Source organism: Silene latifolia, chromosome 2 (assembly GCF_048544455.1).
Source record: "Silene latifolia isolate original U9 population chromosome 2, ASM4854445v1, whole genome shotgun sequence".
Lineage (NCBI taxonomy): Eukaryota > Viridiplantae > Streptophyta > Magnoliopsida > Caryophyllales > Caryophyllaceae > Silene > Silene latifolia.
In genome coordinates, this window is record NC_133527.1 from 10,292,483 (window position 1) to 10,317,367 (window position 24,885).

The 24,885-nt window shown below is 42.7% G+C and overlaps 4 protein-coding genes across 4 annotated transcripts; 2 read left to right on the plus strand and 2 right to left on the minus strand.

The window, feature by feature from the left end:
• Window positions 1-400: 400 nt before the first annotated feature.
• Window positions 401-1,039, minus strand: LOC141633583 (uncharacterized). Its single transcript, XM_074446027.1, has one exon. It carries the CDS (start codon window positions 1,037-1,039, stop codon window positions 401-403), a length of 639 nt encoding a protein of 212 aa, XP_074302128.1.
• Window positions 1,040-10,587: 9,548 nt separating this feature from the next.
• On the plus strand, window positions 10,588-12,992 carry LOC141633615 (uncharacterized). The gene is made up of 2 exons (XM_074446049.1): window positions 10,588-10,864; window positions 12,568-12,992. Exons 1-2 carry the CDS (start codon window positions 10,588-10,590, stop codon window positions 12,990-12,992), a joined length of 702 nt encoding a protein of 233 aa, XP_074302150.1.
• Window positions 12,993-14,275: 1,283 nt separating this feature from the next.
• Window positions 14,276-19,028, plus strand: LOC141642232 (glutamate receptor 3.6-like). Its single transcript, XM_074450956.1, has 6 exons — window positions 14,276-15,318; window positions 15,936-17,287; window positions 17,374-17,651; window positions 17,736-17,767; window positions 17,872-18,278; window positions 18,357-19,028. The coding sequence occupies exons 1-6, from the start codon at window positions 15,036-15,038 to the stop codon at window positions 18,918-18,920; spliced, it is 2,916 nt and encodes a 971-aa protein (XP_074307057.1). The 5' UTR covers window positions 14,276-15,035; the 3' UTR covers window positions 18,921-19,028.
• A 1,269-nt stretch (window positions 19,029-20,297) lies between these two features.
• Window positions 20,298-21,438, minus strand: LOC141642233 (NADPH-dependent aldehyde reductase-like protein, chloroplastic). The gene has a single exon (XM_074450957.1). It carries the CDS (start codon window positions 21,269-21,271, stop codon window positions 20,444-20,446), a length of 828 nt encoding a protein of 275 aa, XP_074307058.1. The 5' UTR covers window positions 21,272-21,438; the 3' UTR covers window positions 20,298-20,443.
• Window positions 21,439-24,885: the final 3,447 nt, after the last annotated feature.

Consider the following 24,885-nt stretch of genomic DNA (forward strand, 5'->3'; position numbering starts at 1 on the left):
AAATTGTTCTATCGGAATGTTATTCTGGAAGCAGAGTCGTCTGATGGATCTGCCAGCTAGCATGATTATCTATTGGATCTACAGAAATACTGGTCCTGGCTTGGATGTTGCCCCCAGGGTAATGAGAGTGTCTGGCCCCAGATTCTGGTCCGCAACCGGGGATCTGTCTAGTTTCAGGTGCTTGACTTTCAGGGACTCTTCAAGCTTGAACGATTAGGTCCCCTCTTGGTACCCTGGTCTCTGCAGGTAACAGATACTTACTGACATAGTATAATGCATGTTGAGCTTCTTCCTGCTGTCGTACCACTACTGCACTGGCTTCCACCTCAGTTACTGGTAGATATAGGAACAATGGTTCTCCCGAGTCTGGTTTGCCACAAGAGCCTTTCTAGATGTATGGTCAGCACCATAGGTAGCCCTTCCTAGGCCCTGAGTCTTCCTCCAACCGCATAACAGCGATTGCCTTCATTTGTACTTCCTCGAAGGTAGTGCATGGATACTTGGTTAAGTCTTTATATAAGTCTGAGTCCTGGTGGAGCCCTTGGCGGAAGGCTTCTATAGTTGTGGCTATGTCGCACTGGGGAATTGCCACCTTCTCCCTGTTGAACCTGTTCAGAAAATCTCGGGTAGACTCCTCGGATCCTTGTACTATCTGATACAGGTCGCTGGTTTGTTTTTCTGGTTTTCGGCTACTAGCGAACTGCTGGTGGAAGGTGTTGACTAAGTCGGCGAAGCAGGTTATGCTCTTGTTGGGCAGGCTGACGAACCACTGCAAGGCTGCTCCAGACAACGTGGACCCGAACCCTTTGCACATACAAGCTTCCTTCAGGGACCCTGTTGCGTTTATCACCATCATCTTCTGCTTGTAATGGTTGATGTGATCGAGAGGATCCGTGGTCCCGTCATAGAGTGTCATGGTTGGTGGTACGCATCCTTTGGGGACACCAACGAGGGCTATGTCATCCACAAAAGGGGAGTCTGCGTAGCTATTGCGTACTGCCTTCTCTAGGGGTCGTGCTACGCCTGGAATCCTGTACATCAGGTCCCTTAACTCCTGGTACTGCTGCTCCAGTAAGCTACCTGTTCCTGCAAGAGGGTTAGAGGGAGGCGGAAACGAGCCAATAGCTGTACCTCCGAACCAGGTTCCTCCTGGGAACTGATTGCTTGTTTGACTCGCCAAAGGTGTGGTGTGAATAATGGTTCATGGATGGCATTCTGATGCCTGCTGAGAGGAGGTTCCTCCAAGCCAGGTTCCTCCAGAGAAATGACAGCTTGCTGGATTCATCACGTTAGTGCTGGATCCTGGATTACATCTTGTCGCCTGCTGGACGGGTGTTCCTGCAAGAGATTGCAAGTTAGTCCCTGGCAAGCTATTAGATAAAGTACTACCTGGAGTCTGCTGCAGTCTGGGTGGCCGATCAAAATACAAGAACCCTAATCCGCTGGGCTCGATGGCTCTTCTGGGTGGTACTTTTTCGAGATCCAATCTGGTGACCAGTTCTGACGAAATCTGCCGGAAAAATCCTCCACTGGTGGCTGAAACTGGGGCCTTAGAAGGTGGAGGTAGTGGAGCAGATGCTGGCCTAGCCTGTGCCATCATTGCGATCTGGTTCCTGAGATCCTGATTGTCCTTCCTCAAGCTTTCAATGGCCCGGTGCAGGGTATCCATTCCTTCTAGCACCACTCGCATTGGATCTGATGGCGAGGCTCCTGATTTCTTGGGAATTCCTCCTGATGCTGCCTCCTGGATCTGGGTCCTAGTAAGGACTTCACTCCTGCTGGGGCCGCTCTCCCTGCTAGATTCCGTCACACTGGGTGCTGCTGATGCTTTAGATACCTGCGGTGGCTTGAAAGGTGGTGGCATGGCTTTGGAAGACACGCTGACGGGGACCATCTGGCTGGCTGCTGGTGACGTAGTGACTGGTCCGGTGGATGCTGGAAGAGGCCTTCCACCAGAAGGTTGAGGGGGTGCTCCCTGGGTGCTGGACGGATTCGAACTGGCTCCAGACATGGCAATGAATAAAATTGCGCTTGCGAAATTAGGTTATAGAGAATGATCACTATGCCCCATGGTGGGCGCCAAATTGTTTGGTAAAAATTTAACGGTTAGTTGTTTAGATTGGTGAGTCAAAGTGATCGTCTATAACTACGAAAGATTCAAGGAACCACGGTGTAAACTAAAGTAAAAGACAACAAAAGAAAGATCGACGCAAGGAGTTTTTGGTGACGCGGAAAACCCGGTGTGGGAACAACCGCGGGGGGAGTCGGAATCCCGCCAATATTAGCACTATGATCGGAATATTTTAGCAAGTAAGGAAATACAATGATGTTTACTCTAGTAATTGACGGAAATATTTCTCGGGACGAAGATATTGTGGACTTGTTGTTGTGTGTTATGCTCCGATGGAATGGCTTTTTTAGTGATCTTTTCCCCCTTTGATAATTTAATCCTCCTAGGGTTTGACTCCTCCAGGTTCCTCCGGGTCAGCTCCCAGAAGCCGTTACCAATTTTTTAGGGGTCAGTTACCTGATTTTTAGGAATTAAATGTGCTGACTTTTTCTTCTTTGACTGCCCCCTTTTACTATCATTCAAGTGTGCTTTCTTTATTCTGATCTTATGGTCCTACGTTTGCCGAGTCATCAATCCCCTTTTATTTGATCTCCACCAACCGGTGCCTGCCACGTGTCAATTAAGTGTGTTGTAAATCTCCTCCATTTATTGCTAATCTTTATTCCTCTAATACTACTGCTTCCTCTAGAGTGTCGTTTCCTCAGGCTCCTCCATAGTCAGGCTCCTCCGGAATCAGGCTCCTCTAGAATCAAGCTCCTCTAGAGTCGAGTCACTCTAGAATCAGGCTCCTCCGGAATCAGGCTCCTCTAGAGTCGAGTCACTCTAGAACCAGGCTCCTCTAGAGTCAGGATCCTCCGGAATGAGGCTCTTTCAGAATCAAGCTCGCTCTTCCAGAATCAGGCTCCTCTAGAATTTGTTTCCCGACTTCTAGGTCCAGTCGCCCAAAAATAGGAAGTAGGTGAGTTGACCCTTAACCTCTTTGACTGCGCTTGTTTTAATATCCCACTTGCATCTTCCCTTAAACCATCATATGACTCATATTCGTCCACGGTATTGATCCTCCCAAGCCTTGATTGTCCACTCGCTGCTTGCCACGTGTACCGATATAAAAATGTGAATTTTGCCCATAACAACCCCCATAGGGTACCCATTCTTTTTTCCTCACTCACCATAACCATCCATTATCACCACCTACCGTTGCCACCACGCCACCAACTATCACTACATTGACCCTCCAATGCAACCGCCACCACACTGGCGACTCTCCTACCATGCCATCGCCGGAGCTACCACCACCCTACCAGTTGTGGAAACCGTCGTCTTCCCTATTCGAAATCTCACACCACCCGCATAATAACCACCACGCAAAAATCGAAGAGAACCTTCCCCACACACGAAATTACCTCCCCCACCCATGGAAATACCATAGGGGGGAATGATTTCTGGGTGGGGGAAGGTTCTTTTAGATTTTTGGGTGGTGGTTACTATGCGGGTGGTGTGAGATTTCGAATAGGGAAGGGGCGGCCAACTACGGAGATGCGGCGGCTCGACAAAGTGTTGGCGTTTGTTGAGCGTGTGGCTGACAGTGGCGTCGGTCAGGGTGGGAGGGGGTTTGGTAGGTTGAGGTTTATATATGTCCTTTTCCTAAGCAACCAAACAGGCATGAATTTGGGGTAATTCTATTCCTTTCCTCTTCATTCCTTTTTTTTGTTTCCATTTCCTTTCCGTTTGTTAAATCAAACGGCCTTAAATGTTAACAATTGACCGGGACAGAAGGAGGACTCTGTAAAACGTCCTCGTATGAAATTCATTTGAGGGGATGAAATACTAAGTTTGAGTTATTTGATTCGTTTTATTAAGATTTAAGACGTATTCTCTATCTTAATTAAGCCAGACTTATTGAGTTACTCCCTATAAAATATTCCATCCCATTCAAACCAAAGATTACATTTGACTTTATTACACTTGCCGAGGCGCGTTTTGCGACGTAAATATCTTTAGTTACACATTATTGAAATTTATAAAAACTTGATATTCTTATATCATTCATGACGATGAATTAAATAAGTTCTCGCATGAGTATGTTTTTTCGTATACATTACTAATAATATAAAGATTCTCTACAATCATAAATAATGTCAAAAAAATCAAATATAACCTTTGATTTGGATGAGAGGGAGTAGACTAAAGCACTAGAATACGATTGTAATATTCTAATATAAAAAAATAACGTGCATGATTCCAAATACAAAAGAGTGAAAAGACTTCAGCAACTGCTTTTTTCATTGATTTGGTGTTCCAACATCTTAGATGCTGTCAGACTTTACAGATTAATTATTCACATCACGACAATTATTAGGGACAACTACGCTGACCTGCCTCCCTTTATAATCTCTTTAATTTTTAATTATTTTTTCTAAAAAAATTGTGAAATTTGGGTCAAATATTCAAACCAATACCCGCGAAATAAAACCAATATAGTCCGTCTTGCTTGTGACGATCATAAGCTTGTAACCCCTCACAATTTTCTACCACTTGTCGCTCTTACTTGCCCTTTTATCTCACAAGCTTGTGACGGATTTTATTCGTCAAAAATGAGAATTTGTGCAAAACAAGGAGCTTTATCCATAGATATGGAATTTTTAACCATCAGTTTACAAAAAACGAATTCCTTATTACGCGGAATAGTTTCTAAAATAGGGAATCATTCTATTCCAGGGGCGATTCTAGGATTCGATAGATGGGGGTGCGTAAAATTTTTTTACAACGAAAAATCGAGTTATACATTAAAAAATCTTATTTAATTGAGCAAAATGTATGGTGAGAGAACATTTAAAAAATTTGCTCAATTGGAGGATTGAACCCATGACCATCAACGTGAGAAAACATATCACAAACCACTAGACCAACATAATTTATATGCTCATTTACTAATCAAGTTTGTATTTATTTTTTACGAAGGGGGTGCGGGTGAATCCCCTGCACCCCCGTCATAGCCGCCACTGTTCTATTCAAACCCGTCTCGTCAGAAGGAAATCTATAGATGATTGAAAGTAACAAGTATAACAAGAATTTTCGTGTGGTAGATAATACTCCCTCCATTTTTCTGTTTTCTTTCAATTTTATTAAAATACTCCTCACATATATTAGAGAATTGAGAACAAAACAGAAAAATGGATGGAGCATTATGAAAAATAACATCATGCGTAATACTCATTATATTTACACATGTTCTCTCATTTATACATGTTCTCATATATTACACGGTTTTATCGGTCACACTTTGACCATCGTTTTATCTACTTATATATTATAATTATTGGTTGAAAATAACTTTTATGGAAGATCTTTTTATAACAAATGTAACTATGTAAAAATTATATTATGAAATATATAGTTTGTAGTTTATATATGTCTAAAAAGGTAAATGAGAGAAACATATATAAATGGAGGGAATAAAATGATTTTAAAAAGTCTCTCTAGGGTTTCTGTGAGAGAGGTCTGTCTTTGTTAAATCTCTGTCTCTTCCTTCTTGCTCAAGGCATCCATCTACGGTGCTCGTAGGTTCTTGTTGCTCTTAATCTTCGTAAGTAGGTCTTTTTCGTTGTTTCGTTCTTCTTTGTTTCGTACTTCGCTGCTTGTGTGCTCGTGTTTGTTGCGGGGAAGGGTTCGTGCGTTAGGGTTTCGTATTACTAGGGTTTCTGCTTTCTTTTTCGGTTTGGTTTGTGTTTTTTGGAATTTTGGCGTCGTGATGGGTACTAGGAAAGGGAAGGAGGTTCTGGGCAATGTCGGGGGAGGGGATGATACGGTGTTTGAATGGGAGGTCGAGAGCGTGGTGGAGCAGGAGGTGCGGCCAGAGCTAATTTTGGTAGGGAAGATTTGGGCTTCGAAAGCCGTGAATGGGCGTGCTGCTGTAGATACTATGCTCAGGTTGTGGAACTCGAGAGGTAAGGTTATGGGTAGTATGGTGGATGCGAAGAAGCAGCTGTTTAATTTGTTTTCAAGTTTGAGGACGAAAGGGATAAAATCAAAGTGATGGAGGGGCAGCCTTGGCACTTCGATAAATTCGTCTGGTGTTTTAATGAGCCTTATGCTGATGGGAAAATTACGGATACTCCGCTGCATCAGTTACCTTTGTGGGCATGTATTTATGATCTCCCTTTACGGGGGCGTACCAATGAAGGGAATTTGAGAAAGCTTGGGGCGCAATTAGGAAAGTATATTGCGAGAGAGGAGGTTGAAGCTCCAGAATTGGATAGGATGGTGCGTGTACGTGTGCTACATGATGTTCGTAAGGCCCTTAAAGCTGAGGTTGAAGTAAGGATGCCGAGTGGTAGTGTGGATAAATTTGCGGTGAAGTATGAGAGACTGCCGTTATTCTGTTATGGGTGTGGGGTGTTGGGGCATGGGGTTAAGGATTGTGAGAATGGTCTGTATGAGGAGGATGAGTTGCAGTATGGGGATGGGATGAGAGCACCACCGAGAAAAGGTGGTTCGGTGGGAGTCGTAGAAGGGAGGAAAACAGCGCGAGACTTACGTCCTGAGTTTGAGGAGGAGTACAAGCGGGATGAACATGCGATGATTGAAAAATTACAAAAGTTTACGCTGTCGGGGGGAGGAAAGAAAAAGGATGGGTCAGGAGAAACGGTGGTTCGTAGTGTTTTGGAGGTTGTGGAGGATGACGGGTTTGGGGCGAGGCGTGCTGGACAAGTAGGTGGGGGACTTCCTGGTGGTGAACAAGAGGAGTCTGGGGAGTGGAGTATGGCGGGTCTGTTGAGGGAGGATGATAGGGTTGAATTAATTGGTGTTGTCGGGGAGGAGGGGGCGAAGAGTGTAGGGAAAGGCGATGGTGGGTGCATATCTAGGGAGAAGGGAGTCGGGGTTCAGTGTAATGTGGAGAGGCTGAAGAGTGGGGGTCGGGGTTGGACAAGAATTGAACGTGAGGTGAATGCAGGGACTAGTGCTCTTTCCTTATCGTGTGAGCAAAGTCTGGTCAATGAATTTAATAAGCGAGGGCGGGAGGAGAATAGTCAGGATGGCGGTACAAAGAGGGTAGCTTTACACAGGGATGTGTTGATATCTGAGGCGGAGGTTGATGGCTATCAACCCCGCCGGGCCCAATGAATTGGTTGAGCCTTAACTGCAGGGGGCTGGGCAACCCCGATGCAGTAGGCGGGCTTCGGAACCTTATCCGACGGGAGGCCCTGGCTATGATTTTTCTGTATGAGACGAAATTGAGTAGTCGTGAAATGTATAGGATTATTAATAGAATAGAGGGGTATGATGGGGTGGCAGTAGATAGTGTGGGTCGTTCTGGCGGGCTTTCTTTTTTATGAAGAGGTGGGATGTCGTGTGTAATGCGGGTGGCTTCGGTCCATTTCATGGACTTTGACGTCGAGTTTAATGGGGTGTCCTGCCGTGTGACTGGCTTTTATGGGTGGCCGGCTGTGCAAGATAGGCATCTTTCGTGGCAGCTGCTGAGAGTTTTGGCGGAGGAGGGGGATGGTCCTTGGTTATGTATGGAGGATTTCAATGAAGTTCTGTATTCTACTGAGATGAAAGGGGGGTCGAGGGCGCAGTGGCAGATGAATAATTTTCGTGATGCTGTGGATGAGGCTGGTATTCGTGACATTCCTTTAGAAGGTTATGAGTTTACTTTTGACAATGGACAGGTCGGTGAGGATAATAGACAGTCTCGTATTGATAGAGCTATGGCTAATGAGGCATGGTTTGATCTGTTCCCATATGCTAGACTATATCACCTTAGTAGAGAATGGTATGATCATTCCCCGATTAAAGTTGTGGGGGATGGCCGTATGGGGCAGGATGGAAGGAGGGAGAAGATTTTCCGTTTTGAGCATATATGGGTAGGAGAAGAGGGGTGTGAGGATGCAATTCGGCATGGATGGGGGAATGGGGATGGTGACCTATTGGAGAACATTGCAAGGTGTACGAGGGAGTTAGTTGCTTGGAAGGGGGTTAGTATTGGTAAGATCCTTAAAACTCTAGTAAAAAAGAGGGAGAGGCTGAAGGTGCTTAATGAAGGGGATATGAGTGTGGGAAGGGTTCGTGAGAGGAAGCAGGTGGTTGCGGAAATTGCGAATTTGTTGCGGCAAGAGGAGCTATTTTGGAGGCAGAGGTCTCGAGCGATTTGGTTGCGAGATGGGGATAGGAATTCTAGTTTCTTTCATAAAATAGCTAATGGACGGAAGCAGAAGAATTTTATTTCTAAGGTGTGTGACGAGCAGGGGAGGGTGTTTGAGGGGACTGAGGCTGTCTCGCGCTGTGCTATCGCCTATTTTCGAGGTCTTTTTGAGTCGGATTCTCCAGTGGGATACGATGATATACTAGGTGTAGTTAGAGGGCGGGTTACGGAGGAGATGAATGCAGGATTGGCTGCGGCTTATACAGGGGAGGAGGTGCTCTTTGCGCTGAATCAGATGCATCCGTTGAAGGCGCCAGGTCCAGACGGTATGAACGGCCTTTTTTATCAGACATACTGGCACATTGTGGGTTATGCGGTGATCAGGTTAGTGTTAAACATTCTTAATGGCGCCTCTTTACCGCCTGGATTGAATGATACCACTATTGTCCTTATTCCGAAAAAGAAGGCTCCTGATAAAATGTCGAATTTTAGGCCGATTAGTCTATGTAATGTGCTTTATAAGTTGGTGTCGAAAGTCCTAGCCAATAGGGTGAAGCAGTTTCTAGGTGATATTGTGTCGGAAAATCAAAGTGCTTTTACTCCTGGGAGGCTTATTAGTGATAATATCTTGGTCGCTTTTGAACTTTTTCATCATATGAAGAATAAAAGGAGTAGTGGGGGACATTTGGCTTTGAAACTTGATATGGCGACGGCGTATGATCAGGTGGAGTGGGATTTTTTGGAGGCCGTGTTGCTTCGAATGGGTTTTCATGAAGGATGGGTAGGCACGGTCATGCGGTGTGTTAGGTCGGTTAGATACTCGGTGTTGGTTAATGGGTGGAGGTCCGATCCTTTTTCGCCATCTAGAGGTCTCCGGCAAGGAGATCCACTGTCACCATATTTGTTTATATTGTGTGCTGAGGTGATGTCAGGTATGCTGAGAAGGGCGGTTGAGGTGGGTTCGATACATGGAATTAAGATCGCTTCACAGGCTCCGAGTGTGTCGCATTTATTCTTCTCAGACGATAGTATTATATTTGTCAAAGCTAAGGAGTCTGAAGCAAGAGAGGTTATGAGAATACTTGATAGGTATCAACAGGTTTCGGGGCAATTGGTGAGTCTGCCAAAGACTACCGTCTCTTTCAGTCGTGGGACTAGCCCTGCGAGGAGACAATTGATCGGTGGAGTGTCAGGGGTGCGGCAGGTGGTGTGTTAGGAACGGTATCTGGGGTTGCCTACGGTTTTAGGGAGGTCTAAGAAAGGTCTTACGGATCTGATCCGCGATAAGCTAAGTAAGAAGTTACAGGGTTGGAAGGGTTCGTTGCTCAGTAAGGCGGGTAAGGAGGTGCTTATAAAGGCTGTAGCCCAAGCTATACCTACTTATGCGATGAGTGTTTTTCGGATTCCGGCTAATTTCTGTAGTGAGATGAGGTCTCTTGTTTCGCGGTTCTGGTGGGGGACTGAGAATGGTAGGAGGAAGATTCCTTGGGTGGCTTGGAAGAAACTTTGTTTGCCAAAGTGTAGAGGGGGATTGGGGTTTCGTGATTATGTGAAGTTTAATAGTGCAATGTTAGGGAAGCAGGCTTGGCGGTTACTCACGGATGAGAGTAGTTTGATGACGCGGTTGCTTAAAGGTAAGTACTTTCATTCTACTTCATTTTTAGAAGCAACGTTGGGCAATAACCCGAGTTATTCCTGGAGAAGTATTTATGAAGCTCGGTCGGTGTTAGGTTTGGGGCTGCGGCGTAGGGTGGGGGATGGGGTGTCTACTATGGTATGGAGGGATCCGTGGGTGGCTGGCACACTTTCGGGGAAGATCATATCGTCGCGGGGGGGAGGGGGGGCTGATCCAGGGCTACGGGTTGCAGATCTTCTGGTGGAGGGGAGTAGGGGATGGAACGCGGAGTTGGTAGGGGAGTTGTTTCTCCCGTTTGAGGCTGAGCGTATTCTTAAAATGAGGGTGTGTGAGCAGTTGACTCCAGATGTGTGGTATTGGGGTGGAGAGCGCGATGGGAATTACTCAGTTCGTTCGGCATATAGGCTTATGGTCAAGCAAGATGGGGAGTTGGAAGGAGCGTCGAGCTACTCTTCTGATGGGTGGCTTTGGAATAAAGTTTGGAAGGCTCCAGTATTACCAAGGATCAAAGTGTTTTTTTGGCAGTTGTGTAATGAGGCCATTGCTACTAGAGGCAATATTTCGTTGAGGATGGGGTCGGTTGCAGGGGAGTGTGTACGTTGTGGGGATTGTGTGGAGTCTTGTTTACATGTTGTTCGAGATTGTGGCTGGGTTGGGGGTGTATGGGATGCCCTGGATCTCGAACTGCCATCAAGTTCGGGTTTTGCAAGGGTTAGGGATTAGGTCGAGGTTGCTATGAGGGAGATGGAGGTGGAAGAGCAGGTGGAGTTTATGACTGGTTGCTGGGCTATTTGGGAGAGGAGGAATAAGGCTATTTTCGAAGATGGAGAGTGGAGAGCGGACTTGGTTGTACGAAGGGTGAGGGACTTAATTTGTGAAATGGCGGATAGTGGAGGCTTGGGGGAGGGGAGGGCTTGTGGTGCGGTGGAGGTCGGGGGATGTTGGAAGAGGCCAATGGGTGAGGTGATGAAGGTGAATATTGATGCCGCTGTGATAGCTGGTGTTGGTGTCGGTGTAACACCCCCATACTCCAAGTGCCTTACCAGGACCACTTAAGGCATGGAAGTGCTACCATCTCGGTTTTCCGAGGCAATGATAATCATAAGACAATAACGAAACATACTTAAAAGTAAATAATGTTTAAAGTGATTACATAGCAACTCCAAAACTGATAAAAAGAAATACAAGATTCTCAGACGGTCTACTGCTAAAACTATCAAAGCTATAAAACATCGTCGACACAAATGAAGACTTCTAACCGCCACGTGATGACTCATCCCGGCTATCCCATACGCGTCGATCATACCGCTCAATAACCGCTCACCACCCCCGAATGGATCACCACAGTTTTTAAAACATTTAAACGGGGTCAGTACTAATCACACAATTTATATAATCCAACAACACAACAAACAATACAGCTCAAACGGTCACACACACAATCACACCCACTCCAATCAATCTCCGTCACCGACTGTCCACTGGACCAGCCCTACCAGTGGGGGACCGCAGCCGTACCCACCAAATCCCCGCTCATCATACCGAGCGATAACCCTGTCCCATTAATGTGCACATCCCCTCCCGTGGCGGGTTCCACGGAGGACGAAACTAGGGCGTGAAGCCACTCCCGCAAGTGACTCCACTCAGCCGAGAACGCATCTCGAGAACCAGAGACAAACAATCACAACCATTAAACAGCAATCAAAACCAACAACCGTCACAATACGAATACGATAATATTCAACAATCACAAAACACCAACAATGCATTATGGGACTAATACTGAGTAGGGAAACCCTACCTGGAATGCAACACAAACATCAGACGATCTAGCAGCTGTCTCAAAACCTTTCCTCTACGAACCCTTCTCCTATACACATAATCATACAATTACTACCACATCAACATAAACATAGAAAACCCCTAATCCCAAAATTAGGGTTTAACGAAACTTAATTAAATATAACAAATTCGGTACGTAGATCTTACCCTCGACGCAAGGATCACAAAGATGTAAAGAACGACAGGATCCGACACTCTAGCTCCGGGATTTGCTAATAATGCGGCGAGGATGATTCAACGTAACTTCTAATCTTCTCTTGAAGGTTTTTAGGTTGTAAAAGTGTTTTGAGAAAAGTGACGAAAGCCTTATATATCATTCCCGCATTATTAATAAAACTCGTCAAAACATTACCCGTAAACCGGGCTACTCGATCGAGTAACTGACGTACTCGATCGAGTGCCGCCTACTCGATCGAGTACCGAGGCTACTCGATCAAGTACCCTACAGGTCATAAACTATTTTAAAAAGCAAAACACCCTTACTCGACAGAGTAAGGCCCACTCGATAGAGTACCCAGAGGCTCATAAAACCGTAGTATTACAGTCTTCGTCCCTCCTTAAAAAGAACTTCGTCCCCGAAGTTCAACCCATACATAAAAACAAACCTACCAACTTGACTAAGACACAACAACGCAACTAAGACTCAAAACAAAACCTCACCCTATAACACATGAACTCTTAACACCAACTCCACCAACTATACTTACCTCCACAACATGTCTCACGATATCGTATCAGCTACATCATATTCTCTCTCAACACCAACTCCCAACACCACCAACTACTATCCACAAACGCTGCTAGCTCCGTAACATATTATCCATTATAAAATCCAATATCAAGACATTCACAACATCAACCGGAATGTTACAGTCGGGTTGGGTGCTGTGTGTCGGGATGAGAGGGGAGAGGTTGTATGGTGTGCGGTGGAGCAGGGAATGGTTGAGATGGATCCGGCGGAAGCTGAAGCAGCTGCTATTCTGTATGGTCTTAAGGAGGCAAGACGAATGAATAATTCAAGAGTTATTTTGGAGGGCGATTGCTCGACAGTTATCCACGATCTTCAGAAGCAACGGAAGGGACGTAGTAGTATTTATTTAATTTATAATGACATTTATGCTTTGTGTAATTTTTTCGATAGTATTTCGTTTAATTGGGTGCGTAGGGATTTTAATAAGGTCGCTCATGAGCTGGCTCATTTGAGACCATGGACATTAGGTTCTCGTAGTTGGTTGGATTCCTTTCCGTTGGAGATTGCTGATGTAGTTGGTATTGATTCTATTAATATTACTACTTAAACCTTCGGGTTTAATTCAAAAAAAATGGAGGGAATAGATATTTCCTAATTTAGTATCATAAAACATTTAGCATACCTATAATTATAATACTAAATCTTATTTGAAAATCGTTGTATGAACTAAGAAATACTCCATTAATTTAAAAGTAAGCACTCCATAAAAGACTTATCTCCAATTATATCTACTTATATATTATAATTATTGGTTGAAAATAACTTTTATGGAAGATCTTTTTATAACAAATGTAACTATGTAAAAATTATATTATGAAATATATAGTTTGTAGTTTATATATGTCTAAAAAGGTAAATGAGAGGAACATATATAAATGAAGGGAATAGATATTTCCTAATTTAGTATCATAAAACATTTAACATACCTATAATTATAATAATATATCTTATTTGAAAATCGTTGTATGAACTAAGAAATACTCCACTAATTTAAAAGTAAGCACTCCATAAAAGACTTATCTCCAATTATATCTTTTGTAAAACTAATGATAAAAGATACTAACTCAAATGGAAAACCTACATATAATAAGATATCATTGGAAGGCGAAAACATACAAATAATGAATGGTCCTCTAATTGTTTGTTTTTTATAATGAATTATTGACATTCTTCATCCTTTGCCAATAAAACTTGCTTGTAATTTAACAAATACAGACAAGCACGTCCGTTTCAGTCCAGTAAGTGGATTATACATCTGATGTATTACCACCAATTCATAGTTTCTGAGCATTATAATAATTGTTTTGAGCTTTATTTTAAAAATTTTGAGTTTTAATATAATTTTTTTGAGTTTATTTACTTAAACATTAAACTCTAAAAAATTGCAATAATACTCAAAAACATTACATATAAGTTTAGTAAAATTTGAGTTTTGACGGAAAAAAATTAAAATCTAACTTATAAATTTTAATAAGCTCAAAAAAAACATACATATACTCAAAAACAAATAAAGTTTGTGGAAATAAGCTCAAAAAATATAGATATATGCTCAAAAACAAAAAAGTTGGAGGTAATACCTCCGATGTATGTTCCTTTTTCTCGTTTCAGTCTGAGACGTCTCATAACCAATTTAAATAAAGGTAGAACAGAAAGGTAGTTGCTACTTTTTTTTGTCATTAGCAAGAAAAGGTGATCAATTTTTCACTCACCATCTTTTTTTTCTTGTGAAACAATTTTATTTTCATTTCAATTTCAACACTGATATGTCCATCTTGAACAAGAATTTGCATAAGATTTTTAAATATCTTATGCCATCACATGAAATCAACTAAATGATAAAATTATTAAAAGCAAGAAAAACAAGCTAAATAAAAGTCAAGACATACAAGTCTAAAAATTCTACATCATCAGACATTCTACTACCCAAAAATGCACTCCATACTTTCTGCAATACATACTGTAAACAGTAAAACATCAAGACAATCTTCTTTAATTATCTTCAATTCCCTAATCATTACCCTTAATCTCAATCTGGGTCCTCCTAATTACCCTAATTAAATCTAATTTAGCATCTTCTTCACTTGTTTAATCTTTAATTATCAAAAGTTATTTACTTGAGCATCACATTTTGGGTTTTCTTGCAAGTTATTGTTCTAATTGCAGCTTTTTTCCTACCTTTTTTTTGCTAAGAATCTACAGGAAATCTAGCTTAAGCTGTCTTGTCTTTGAGCAAAAGTGATTCTATTTTTCTTTTTTGTTAATATTAATGTTGTTTCAAGTGTAAAGTTTGAAGCTTTCTACATGTGTTTCCTTAAATTCAACAAATTTGTATCTTTTTAACAAATTATGAACTTGGTTTCTTAAGTTTTAGCATTTCCTTGCCAATTTAAGAGATGGGTTTTCTAAGGAATTAGTAAAATTCAACAAATTTTCTGTATTTTTAACAAATTAAGAACTTGGTTTCATAATTTAACATTTTCTTACCAATTTAAGAATTGGGTTTTTAAAGAAATTAGCAAATTTAACAAAAAAAATTGTCTTTTTTACAAATTAAGAACTTGGTTTTAAATTTAAGAATTGGGTTTTTAAGATGATATTATTAAGGGTATTGAGAATTTTCTTGTTAATGGGATTAATTATGAAAGATGGGGTGTTTAATTTAACAAATGGTGATACTAATTCTTCATTAAGACCTAAATTAGTGAATATTGGAGCAATTTCTTCTTCTAAATCTGCCATTGGTAGAGTTGTAAGAGTTGCAATTCAAGCTGCAGTTGATGATATTAATTCTTCTCCAGATGTTCTTCATGGTACTAAATTGAATGTCTCAATTCAAGATAGCAAGTTTAGTGGATTCCTTGGATTTGTTGAGGGTAATTTTTCACATTTTGTTATTATGTTTTTGTTAATTTTGGCCTTTCTAGTTTTGATTTGTAGCTTATGTTATACTCGGACTCGTTTAGAAGTATCTGACAAAGGTGCGTGTCCAAGAGTAAGACATGGATGAACTATTTTTATGAAAAATATGCATATTTTGGCTTAGAATGATGTGTTCAGGTGTCATGCCAATGTCCGAGTGTGAAAAATATGCATATTTTGACTATTTCGGCTCAAGTTCAAGTAGTCTCACACATTACTCATATAATCCCTGTATCCTATTCATTTGTTTATCTTTTCTTCTTTGTGAGGGTATTTTAATCAAAGGTAAACAAACATGTTAAACCACCAAAGTTGATGAATACTTACCTTGTAATATGGGTCAATCTCGTTACAATCTTATCAAGAGACGGTCTTATATGACCTCATATGAGAATTTGTGGTATAATGACTACCTTGTAATATCGGTCAATGTCATGATAATGTGAATATGTAATCAATCATGAGGCTGTCTCATATGAGAATTTGCGGTATGAGTTTTGGTTTTATACTTGGTAGTATAATTTCTGAAGTATTGCTTGCTATTGTTGTTGCTCCCTATTTATTTTTGCAGCAATGAGGCTTATGGAGAAAGATGTAGTGGCAATCATAGGCCCAGAGTCGTCTGTGCTCGCGCACATGGTTGCTCTCCTTGCAGGTGGTCTTCAGGTCCCTTTGGTCTCTTATGCAGCCTCAGACCCGACTCTTACGTCCCTTCAGTACCCTTACTTTGTAAGAATGGTCCAGAGTGATCTTTTCCAAATGACAGCTATAGCAGAAATAGTTTATTACTTTGGATGGAGGCAGGTGACAGTCATTTATAATGATGACGATTATGGTAGAAATGGGATAGCTTCTTTAGGCGATAAGTTAGAAGCGAAGCAGTGTAGTATAAGCTATAAAGCAATCATGAACCCTGATGCTAGTCGAGAAGAAATTATGCAAGTATTGTTTCAGGTGAGCATGCAAGAATCTAGGATTCTTGTTCTTCATACTTACGGTACCCTAGGGATGGAAGTGCTTAATGTCGCTAACTCTCTTCAATTGCTAGATAGTGGTTATGTGTGGATTGCTACCAGTTGGCTCACTGATGTCATAGATACTTATTCTCCGCTTTCTTCCAGTGCAACGAGTGACATCCAAGGGCTACTAACCTTGCGTATGCACACTCCACAGTCACAAGCCAAAACAGACTTCATGTCTCGGTGGAGTGATTTAGTCAGAAAAGAGAATAGTAGTGCCTCATTTGGATTGAACACTTATGGTCTATACGCTTATGATACCGTTTGGATTCTTGCCCGTGCCTTGGATGAATTCTTCAAGCAAGGAAATAACATATCATTCTCTAATAATCTGATGTTAAGTGAGTTGCCAAGGAGTAACTTACATCTTGATACAATGAATATGTTTGATGGAGGAGACGAGTTTTTATCCAACATACTTCGTACGAACATGACAGGGTTGACAGGCCAGATTCGATTTGATTCGGATAGGAACCTGATCAATCCCGCTTTTGATATACTCAACATAGCAGGGACCGGGCATAATACCATAGGATATTGGTCTAACTCCTCCGGCCTTACAATTCAAGCCCCGGAAGTTTTGTCCTCTAAACCATCCAATCAAACAACTTCAAGTCCACGGTTATTTAGTGTAATTTGGCCTGGACAAACTACAGATATGCCTCGCGGATGGGCTTACCCTACAAATGGCAAGCTTCTAAGGATTGGAGTTCCAAGACGAGTTGTTTATCGTGAGTTTGTTTCATATTCACCACGAACTGATTCATTCTCAGGCTTTTGCTTAGATGTATTCACGTCTGCTGTGAATTTGCTGCCATATGCTCTTCCATATAAATTGGTTCCGTTTGGCAACGGGACTAATGATCCAAACATCAATGACCTTGTTGATAACCTTAGTGCAGGGGTAAGTATAAACTGTTCATATGTGTTCAGCATGCATCAATAAATGAAATGAGTGTTGTTTTATCATTGTTAATTACTTAATTATAGGTGTTTGATGCCGTGATTGGGGATGTTGCAATTACTACTAGCAGAACCATGAAGGCAGACTTTACTCAGCCATATATCGAGTCAGGTTTAGTTGTTGTAGCCAATGTTAAGGCCCAACATACAAACGCTTGGGCGTTTATGAGACCATTTAGTCCAATGATGTGGGGCATAACCGCTGCATTTTTCATCGTTGTGGGTTGTGTTGTTTGGATTCTCGAGCACCGGCTTAATGATGAATTCCGTGGTCCACCAAAAAAGCAAATTGCGACAATTTTATGGTATGTTTTTTCTTAGCATGTCTAGGTTTTCTTTCCATATACAGGGTATCAGACTAACTCCCATTTTCATATGTTCAATTGCAGGTTCAGTTGTTCAACTTGGTTCTTTGCTCACAGTAAGTAATGAATTTCCGTTTAGCGAATATGTTTGTAAACACAAGTTTTGTGGTAGAACATGAAAAATTAGGCTTATGATGCATGTGTGTTTTCGGTTATGCAGGGGAGAATACCGTGAGCACGTTGGGTCGCCTTGTGCTCATCATATGGTTATTTGTAGTTTTGATAATCAACTCTAGCTACACTGCTAGTCTGACTTCCATGCTGACTGTCCAACAACTTTCTTCTCCTGTAAAAGATATACATAGTTTGATAGCAAGCGATGAACCTATAGGATATCGAGATGGGTCTTATGCTTATGATTATCTAAAAGACGAGCTCAAAGTTCCCGCGTCCCATCTTATTTCTCTGAAGTCTGAAGAAGATTGTGCTGAAGCCCTATTGAAAGGTCCTAAAAATGGTGGAATCGCTGCACTGGTAGATAAGAGCGCGTACATGGAACTTTTCCTGTCTACGAGATGCCAATTTAGTGTCGTGGGTCAAGAGTTCACTAAAAATGGTTGGGGATTTGTAAGTTTCTTTCCCAGCTACCGAAACATTTTATAAGACAGACGTAAACATTTCCGTCTAATATTGGATTTTTTGCAGGCATTTCCACGAGACTCACCATTGGCGACAGACATGTCGACAGCAATCCTGAAACTATCAGAAAACGGTGATTTACAAAGGATCCACGACAAGTGGCTATTACGAAGTGGTGCTTGCAGTTCACAGGATACTCAGCTTACAGTCGACAGGCTAGAGCTGAGAAGCTTCTGGGGTCTCTTCCTTATCATCAGCTTAGCTTGTGTTGTTTCCCTAATAGTCTACTTTGGACGTATGATGGTGCAGTTCATTAATCAGCGGAACCCGCCTGAGGAGGAAGATTTGAGTGGTACCACATCACGATCATCTCGTCTCCACACATTCCTCACATTTGCTGATGAGAAGGAAGATGAGGCCAAAAGGCGGGTCAAGAAAAGGCAAGTTGAGGATTCTCCGACTAGTTCCAGTACCCCGGGATATGCATCTGATCGAGGGCTTGTCCCAATGTCTTTGAATGGTTCTCGAGTAAATCACATGGAAATGGAAATTTCGCCTGCACGAAGTATTACATGGAATGATGAAGTACTTAACATAGAAACATATCAGGCCATGAATCGACGAAGTTAGTAAATATTGGCAATATACTTGAGTATTTTGTAGTCTCTGTTGATCTTCTTAATTGTAGAATATATACACATGATTTGTGATTGGGTTGGTCGGAAGAAGTCGAATTTGTATATCTCAGTTCATATGATGGAAATAGTTCAGAATGTTAGAATCAGAATATCGACTAAGGCTAAAGAAGGGTATAACAAGGGCCAACGGTACACATTTGGCCAAGTTACGAAAGCATCTAAACACAACGATGTTGTAGTGTGCCATAAGCAAAACTATGCATATGCCGTGTACTATTGCCACAAGACGAAGGGCACATCCTCTCATATCATGTCCTTAATTAGTGAAGACGGCAAGAAAGCTAAAGTCGTCGTTGTTTGTCACAAGGATACAAGCGCTTGGCATCCGAAACACTTGGCTTTTCGAGCTCTCAAGGTGAAACCAGGAAGTCTTCCAATTTGTCACTTCTTACCCGAGGATCATATAGTTTGGGTGCCTGTCTAAGTTATTTTTGTTGAAAACGTGCCATTTATCTCTATGGTGTTTTCAATAAAGTTATGTCATCTTGGGCTTGACAGCCTCTAAAACACAAAAATGGGACAAAGGATCCGCACTCATGTGTTATATACGCAAGGCTATGCATTAATTCCTTGTATGTCTTGTGCAGTTGTGCTTCATCTAAATTTGTTATGTCAATGGTGAAAGATGGGAGGAGATCGATTTTAATAAATGTTCAAAGATCCTTGAATCAATATTTCTTTTGTGTTTTTACTTCTCATGATTCATTAAAAAAAAGATATCGTGTTCTAAACATTCCCCTGTCATCTACGTATATTTTGGGGAGAAATCATCACTTTATGATCTCGTAGTTAAGCGATTGGCCTGTACACAGGCCACACCATTCAAATACTTCCATTTGCAAATGTAATCAACTAAACTAAGGCCCTGTTTGGCAAAACTTCCTGAAAAGGTAAATTTGAAACCCGAAAAGGTAATGAAAAACCGAAAAGCCTAATCGAAACCCGAAAAGGAATCGATAAGGAATTGAAAATTAGAATCGATAAAATAACGATTATATAAAAATGTGTTTGACAAACTAATCGAAAAGATAAATGATTTTGGTAAAATAACGTAAAAGAATATGAAAATTATTTAATATTATAGAATAAAGGGTACAAAAAATGAAAAATAAGTCATTTCGTCTGATTTCTCAAATGCTACCCGAGGAAGATTTCATTTCAGGTACCTTATTTGACCAAATAAGCTACTTGCCAAACACTTGCAAAAAAAAAATCAGGTAGCTGAAATTTTGGTCAAATAAGCTACTTTGGTCAAATAAGCTACTTAAAGTGTCATGCCAAACGGAGACTAAAATGAACAAAAAAAAAATTCAGATCCATTACACAGATGGCCTCATTATTATCGTAAAATGAACCTCATAGCAATATAGCATAGCATAACAATTAAAAGTAATGAAAATTCTAATATGAGACGGTCTTACAAATTACAATCAACCCGGCCATCAAACCATGGTACTAAATATAACCACCATTGACCCGAATAATCTGACCATTAACCCATTCACCAGAATCCCCAACCAAAAACCCAACCAGAGACGCAATATCCTCAACCTTTCCCAACCTTTCCAACGGATTTTCATCAATAGCCCTCTTCATCATCTCATCCGACTTCCCTTCAAAAAACATTTCCGTCGCAACCGGTCCCGGCGCAACGCTATTCGCCGTAATCCTCGTCCCCTTCAATTCCTTCGCCAATATCTTCGTCATCGCCTCCACTGCCGCTTTCGACGCTGTATACACCCCAAACCCTGGCCTAAACGCCGCCGCGAGAGACGATGATACAGTGACGATCCTTCCCCCGCCGCCGCGCTTGACTCTCTTCGCCGCCTCCTTCATACACAAGAACGTCCCACGCGCGTTGACCGAGAATGTACGGTCAAAGTCGGCGATCTCGGTGTTAGCGATGGTCGGATACTTGGAGTCGAGCACGCCGGCGGAGGTGACGACAATATGCGGCGGCGCGCCGAAGGTTTGTTCGGCGAAGTTGAACAGCGCGGTGACATCGTCGGCGTTGGAGATATCGGCGCGGAATGCTACGGCGGCGGCGCGTGTGGTGGAGGTTGCGGCGCGTGTGGTGTTGAGTTCGGAGGCTAGGGTTTCGGCAAGGGTTTGGGATGAAGGGGAGGAGTAGTTGAGGACGAGGTTAGCGCCTAGGGAAGAGAGGTGGATGGCGATTTGTTTACCTATTCCACGAGACGCGCCGGTTATAATGGCAATGCGGTTTTCGAGGGGGTAGAGAGTGGTGGCGGATGTGGTAGCGGCGGTGGTTTGTTGGGGTTCCATATTTGATTGGTTGAGAATTTGAGATGGGTAATGGTTTTCTAGTAGGGGGGATGATAGGAGTGGGGGATGTGGATTAATGAAGTTTTTTTAGTATTTGAGTTTTTTATAATCATTTTTGATTTTGTTAGGGATAACATTTAAGGTTGGATGTTACACTTTGTTATGATTGGTGACAGTGGCGGAGCCAGGAATTTAAGTCAGCGAGGGCGAAAATTTTCAGCGGGGGCGAAACGATAATATTATAAGGGGGACTCAAAAAAATTCGGAAATTTTAACTAAAAATTTCGCAATTTTCAAATGCCAGCGGGGGCGACCGCCCCTGCTAGCCCCTCCCTAGCTCCACCACTGATTGGTGATGTATGATTGGTGATGTAAGTGCAAACGTGGGATCTTCAAATACAGATTAAAATGCATGTATTGGGTGTTGGCAGTGATGCCCAAAGTCTTCAAATCCCATTTTGCCTCTTGTCTCCCATCGGTGAATTACTTCACCTTTTTCTTGTTTATATTGCTACATAGTGTTCAATAGTGTCGACTGTCGACCAAGGGGCTTTTGTTGTACTTCATTCAACTCCACTCTACCATCTTTCCTTTTCCATCCATTCAACTTCACTCTACCTATTTCCTAAAAAAGAATGCCAAATGACCATTTTATCCTCATACCCCATTACTTATTTACAATATTTGTCACTCATACCCCACTACTTCTACATCAAACTCCACCATTTTCCACTCATACCCCACTTAATTACATTATACCTCATTATTTATTTACAATATTTTCCACCCAACCCTACCCTTCTTAATATTTGTGCAAAATACAAATAGGTAGAGTGGAGTTGAATGGAGGAAGTAAGTGTTAAGCTTGTGGATTTGAGTCCAAACACACACATGAGGGCGCGCGTCGGCCCGGTGGGCTCATGCTCGAGCCGTTTGGATTCGGGTTCGGGTAGAACACCTGCGGTGTGGGCCTTGACCCATTTTAACCTTTTTGAGCTTGTCTGTAATTGGACTTGGACTGTCCACATTCAGAGTATGTGTTTGTTTCTGTAACCGTTAGTCAATCGTGGCTGTGATTAAGGAGATTAATTAGCTCCTTTAATCACGTTTGACTACTGCTTTAGTGGAGCGTTTTTTGCTTCATAACTGCTCTATTTATTCTTATAAATAGAGTAGTTTCTCTTCACAAAAAAATTGCAACTCTAATTCTCACATCTCTCTCTCAAATGTTCTCTTTATACTCTTCTGAAATCTTTCCTGGGTACAGTTACTATTTCGTTCCTGTTCCGGGTGTAATTCCAGAGCAAGTATTGTTACCACCCGTGGCTTGTAGAATGATGTCTTGAGTTGGGTTCCTCGTTTCTATCGTTCCTCTCGGCCTCTCCTGCAATAATGAACGAACTGAGGGCTTGACTTTGTGCCAAGCGTACTCACTCCGACGCTCAAGTCAGTAAACTTAGAGGGATAAGTTGTTATTACTTGGCTAAGGATGTATTGTAGAGAGATAAGGAAGATATTACCAGATGAATAGTGATTCTTAGGTTAATTTATGGATCCTCTACTCAATGAGAGTAGAGGAGTATTTATAGGCTTTCACCTTTTGTCACGTAGTGGCCAAGTGGCTAGCAGGTGGAAAGACCGTTCTACCCTCGGCCGATGGACCTATGGCAGGCCGGCCGAGGGTCTTGGATATGAGTACGCGGATATGTGTCCCGGTGGCCGGTTGCCAGTGCCGAGACCCCAGTGACAGTAGATGGGTTGCATCGGCTAGACTGTCTAAGTCGTTGACTTTCTTTGTGGATATCCTTGACCTTGCTCAATATGTTGACTTGGTCACGGTGCGGTGAATATGCCCCATCAATTTGCCCCCCGCGTAGTCTATGCCGTGGTATGGGCTCCGATGTATCTTTGAGCGTATATTCTGCGAAAGTAATTTAAAATTTTTCAGATCGGCTTCTTCTATCTCGGCCTGGTTCTTATTAGGCCGTACCATATATATCCCCCCTCCGCATGGATGTGTAAAGGGCATCCGATGTGGAAGAGAAAGTGACGCTGGCCGAGACCAGGGTTGAGAGTGCCGGTTGTTTTTGATTGCCCCCGGCCTGCTCCCTAGCATGGTTGATCACGTGGCCGGGAGAAAGATACCTAGGAATTTGTTGAGGAAGATGAATAGGCAGAGATATGAAGGGGCGTGTTGAAGACGATTGGTCACTGTTGCATTGATTGACGTTTGACTGTTGCGACGATTGACTTTCCATGGTTGCATGTCTGACACGTGTCTGTTTGCTGATTGGCTGGCGCTTCATGGGCTGTTCTCTGATTGGTCCTTTTTCATGGGCTTTTCCCTATAAATAGGGCAGTTATTCCGTGAAATTGGCCACCAATTTCACACACCAAAATTTTCCTCTCTCTAAACTTTCAAGGGCTTCTTTGTCTTCTAATTTTCGGAGTTGTTACTCCGGCGAGTGTTTTTCTTCAAGGTAAACAAACAAATTTCCTTTCTTATTTTGTTAAATAATCATTGCTATCATGTCTTCTGCTGACGCTGGGACTAGTACTTCTGCGCCGGGGGGTTCCCCGTCGCATCTTGATGAGGAGGAGAAGCCAGACGCCATCCTGATAAGGTCTGGGGGCCCTAGGTCTCCTTCTCCTGAAGTTGATCCTCAAATTTTGGAGGAATGGGAGGATGACGATGATGTCGATGATGACGCAGAGACGATTTTGGTGATGGTGCTGAAAGGGCTCGTCCTAATGAGGGGAGGCAGTACGTTATGGATCACGGCGACGCCTGTAAGGTCCGCCTTGACCGTGCTTGGACCCATAAGTTCGCCAGCTGTTCCGGCGAGAAACTTTTCGAGGGCCATTTTTCTTTTGGCAGGGGATACAAAATTGTTATCCCTGAGGAGGGTCAGGCCGTCTGTTGCCCTCCACCGGGCTATACCGGCGTATACATGCGGCACTTGGAGTACGGGCTCCGGTTCCCGTTGAATGAGTACGTTATGGCCATCATTAGGGCCATGAACGTTGCTGTTGCCCAACTGCATCCGTTGGCTATGAGGACCATAGTCGGCTTTGTCTGGCTTTGTCTCTTCAAGGGAGAGGCCCCAACGGTGAATTTATTCCGCCGGCTCCATCATCTCCGGCCATCAATCTCTGGCCGCGTCGGATGGTACAGTGTGCAAACGGAGCAGGGTTATGTCTCTGTTGACAAACTTACTTCTTGCAAGGACTGGAAAGATCGGTGGGTGTACGTTAAGGTGCTTGGATGACTATCCGCCGCCCCTCCTTTCGGCAAGACCAGGTTAATTTGCGGTGTGAGACTAAGGCGGAGCACGACGGATGGGTCACCGGAAAAAAACTCAAGATGGATGCTTGCAAGGTCCCTCTTAAGGAGGATGAGAAGTCGCGATGAGGCTCTTTGAGGCGGACAAGAGTGGGGTGCCGAAAAGATGGATTCCCCCAACGCAGATCATCCTCCAGGATGAGCCGCTCTGCCATGTCGGCCTCATACCGGCCCTAGCACAGGGTGAGTGGGGTCGGTGTGAGGCCCATCACCGCTCTCAATGTTCCTGTTTCTCGAACTTCGATTTATTTCTTCTACTTAACTCTTGCTT

Coding starts and splice junctions, on each gene's coding strand:
- LOC141642233 (XM_074450957.1), bottom strand. CDS start 21,271: ATGGAACCCCAACAAACCACCGCCGCTACCACATCCGCCACCACTCTC.
- LOC141642232 (XM_074450956.1), top strand. CDS start 15,036: ATGATATTATTAAGGGTATTGAGAATTTTCTTGTTAATGGGATTAATT. Junction 17,652..17,735: donor CAAATTGCGACAATTTTATG/GTATGTTTTTTC, acceptor GTTCAATTGCAG/GTTCAGTTGTTCAACTTGGT. Junction 17,768..17,871: donor AACTTGGTTCTTTGCTCACA/GTAAGTAATGAA, acceptor TCGGTTATGCAG/GGGAGAATACCGTGAGCACG.
- LOC141633583 (XM_074446027.1), bottom strand. CDS start 1,039: ATGTACAGGATTCCAGGCGTAGCACGACCCCTAGAGAAGGCAGTACGC.
- LOC141633615 (XM_074446049.1), top strand. CDS start 10,588: ATGAGGGAGATGGAGGTGGAAGAGCAGGTGGAGTTTATGACTGGTTGC. Junction 10,865..12,567: donor GATAGCTGGTGTTGGTGTCG/GTGTAACACCCC, acceptor GGAATGTTACAG/TCGGGTTGGGTGCTGTGTGT.